The sequence below is a fragment of the Hydra viridissima genome, unplaced genomic scaffold, assembly GCF_058129835.1.
Source record: "Hydra viridissima isolate aposymbiotic clone 2 unplaced genomic scaffold, HvirCarnegie_v1 scaffold_14, whole genome shotgun sequence".
Lineage (NCBI taxonomy): Eukaryota > Metazoa > Cnidaria > Hydrozoa > Anthoathecata > Hydridae > Hydra > Hydra viridissima.
In genome coordinates, this window is record NW_028324313.1 from 8,237,074 (window position 1) to 8,240,000 (window position 2,927).

The window sequence follows — 2,927 nt, forward strand, 5'->3', positions numbered from 1 at the left end:
TGATATCCTCAAAAAGGTTTATACCAGAAATGCACAGAGCTCAAAAACTAAAACTGTAGCCGACTAGCCCCGGTCTCCCTTAGCTAGCAGTACGTGCAACATTCGTTCGTAAAAAAAACGACAAAACTGAAAAAATAACAATCCCGTAGTGATTGTTGAATTGCTCCATTAATCGTAATAAATTCTAATTATTTTAAAAACAGAAATAAAACTCACCGAGTTTTTGCTCATTGATTCATCAAATTTTGTTTTTATATAAAAACTAAAAATATCACAAATCACCTAATTATAAATACATTAAATTTAAAAGATTTGTGTATATGATTCGTTGTTTACTTTTAATAAAAAAAAGTTGAAGAGTGTTTTTTTTTAGATGCCGTTAATTAAAAAACTACGATGTATAGAGACTTGCAGCAAAAACGACATCTCGCCGAATCAAGCTCATTCCTTCTTCCATTTTATCACAAAGTGCTTGAACACCGATCACGTGAGCGGCCTTTCGAACATCACGGCACATTTCATCCAATCTTTGAATACATCGCACAATATTCCCTAAAGTAAAGTTTATTCATATCGAAAAAAACCATCTTTAAAAAAAAAAGTAAAAACACAACAAAAGAAACTGTTTATGATAGTTAAAACTATTTTTTTATGGTTCATGGTTTTGATAAAACGGAACCGTCATTCGTCATCTCGCTTTGTTGTACCTTCGGAAACATCCGTGAGATTCATTATATCTTTAAAGGACATCCCACGTGCCCATTCATACACGACTTCCACCAAGCCAAAGTGTAGCTCCTCTATGTATTCTTCTACCGTAATGTTAAGGCCTTGCTCTTTTTGGTACACAGCAACTGTTTCAGCTATTTGTTTGACTGTATTAACCACCTAAGTAAAACAACAACGTATATATAATTGCACCAAGTGTTTGATCTACTGAAATAATTTTTGCACGCTATTTCAAAATCAAAAATAGACGAGTAATTTTTGTAACCTTTTGCAAATTATCGGTGAGAGTTGGTGGAGACGATTTTTTCTAAATAAAAATATAAATTAATTCATCTACTACTTTTATTAAATACTTTAGCTATTATTTAACAAATCATTTCATAATTTAAAAAGAGTAATTAGTTATTACAGAAAATTAGGCATGTTTAAATACCTGTTCGAAAACAAAGCAGGACAAAATAGCCACAATTTCTGCAGGGTGAAGGTCGGTGAGCACATTGTTTATCAAAAGCTCAGTAATCATTACTTCGTGGGTGCTTATTTCAAATGCCACCCGACCTTTATGTTGTAAATTCATTTCTTTATCAATATAGTTCAATCTCTTGAGTACCTGATACAAAAACAAAGAATTTAAGATCAACATTCATGTATCTATGAACTACGCATTATTTTGTTGTTGGGAACTGCAAAAGACTTTTCTTAATTCATAATGAATATAACAGCTCTGTTATTTTCGTTTTAAATTTACATAATTAACGCTAGAAAAACAAACATTGGAACTATGAAAAAAATATCGAGCAGAAATATTTACCTCGATTCTTTTATTATATTCTTGCATAAGTTCCAAACTTTCGTCAGACAAACGCAGCTCTAAAGCGGCAATGCCTTCTCTCACTTGCATGTTGTTTCGCATTAAAGAGAACTAAAAAGCAGGTTTTGACTTTTTTATGGTAACAAAAAAGAAAATGAAGCTTAATGCTTCATTTTCTTTTTAAAACACTATTTGTATCAAATTCTAAAGCTTTTCATAAAAACGAAAAAAAAAAAATTACGAAAAAAAAAATAAATAAAAAAAGTACTTAAATTTGAATGAAAACTTACATGTTTATTAATATTAGGACACTCAAGGCAATTATAGGAATTGAGAGAGACCAAGATGCGTTCAAATTTTTTAAACGTATCAACAAAGTTAATATCATTCAAGTTTAGATCATTTATTGGATGCATAACTGGACATTCTGTTTTAGAAAACTCGTTTGCAAGATTAAAGAGCTGCTGACCAGCTATGATCGTTGACTGTGAAGGAGGATCTTGGCTAAAAATAGAGAATCCAAGTTAAAAGATACGTAGTTTTAAATTGTTTTAAGTTGAAAGGTTGCTAGATTCCCAATTGTTAGAACATAAGCATATTTTTTATATTCTGATAAACTAGAATTGTAAGCTATATTAACAAACAAAAGATAATTGCTCCTTATATTTTTCCAACATTCAATCAATTTTTTACAACCAATTTTTATCCAATTTTTTACAAACAATTTTTTTCCTCATTTCAACATCTAAAAATAAGCCGGTTTTTTTTATTAAAAAAAAGTGTTAACTCATTTGATTGCACTTCTCTTGTAAGATATTTGGTTTGTGCTTTGCAAATCAAGTAATTTACAGATTTTCTGATTTTTATATATACTGAATCTATGAGGAAACTATAGAAGGTTAAATTTTGGAGTTGCTATGTGATTGCTTAAGATGCAATAATTCTGCATAACAGTTTAGTCTACTTTAAACACTTAAAATGCAAAATGTTGTTGAAGAAAAAATTTAAAAAAAACCTGAATCTTGGGATTAGTCGCTTCTTGTGATTTTCCAACACTTTTTCAGAATCTAACTTCAGCACTTTGTTCAAAATGTCACAAATATCTGCTGCAATTATCTCCTCAACTATTTGTCCGCACTGACCTTTAGGCAAAAATAAACCATTTAAGAAAAACAATTCATTAGGATGTTGATCTTCCTTCTCCTTTGCATGCATACCAACTTGTGTCTGGTCTACAGACATTTTCTCTTCTTCATACTTTTTATCGCATAAAATGAGAACTGTGTAAAGCTTCTCTAAAGGACCTTTTAGAGTTACACCACGAAAGGTTGATTGTGGGCCTAAACCTCCAGTCTGCAAGATAACACCTAGAGCACGCTTATGGTTG

The 2,927-nt window shown here is 30.9% G+C and overlaps 1 protein-coding gene across 1 annotated transcript in view; it reads right to left on the minus strand.

Moving 5' to 3' along the window:
- Nucleotides 1-220: 220 nt before the first annotated feature.
- Nucleotides 221-2,927, minus strand: part of LOC145180959 (superkiller complex protein 2-like) — a 17,977-nt gene continuing 15,270 nt past the window's right edge. Inside the window, exons 21-27 of the mRNA XM_090071332.1 lie at nucleotides 2,556-2,927; nucleotides 1,831-2,044; nucleotides 1,541-1,651; nucleotides 1,163-1,339; nucleotides 995-1,036; nucleotides 708-888; nucleotides 221-552 (exon numbers count right to left, since the gene is read on the minus strand). The exon at nucleotides 2,556-2,927 is cut by the window's right edge and continues 71 nt beyond it. Of these exons, the coding sequence (XP_089927458.1) occupies nucleotides 392-552; nucleotides 708-888; nucleotides 995-1,036; nucleotides 1,163-1,339; nucleotides 1,541-1,651; nucleotides 1,831-2,044; nucleotides 2,556-2,927 (1,258 nt within the window). The 3' untranslated portion in view covers nucleotides 221-391. The remainder of the gene's footprint in view (nucleotides 553-707; nucleotides 889-994; nucleotides 1,037-1,162; nucleotides 1,340-1,540; nucleotides 1,652-1,830; nucleotides 2,045-2,555) is intronic.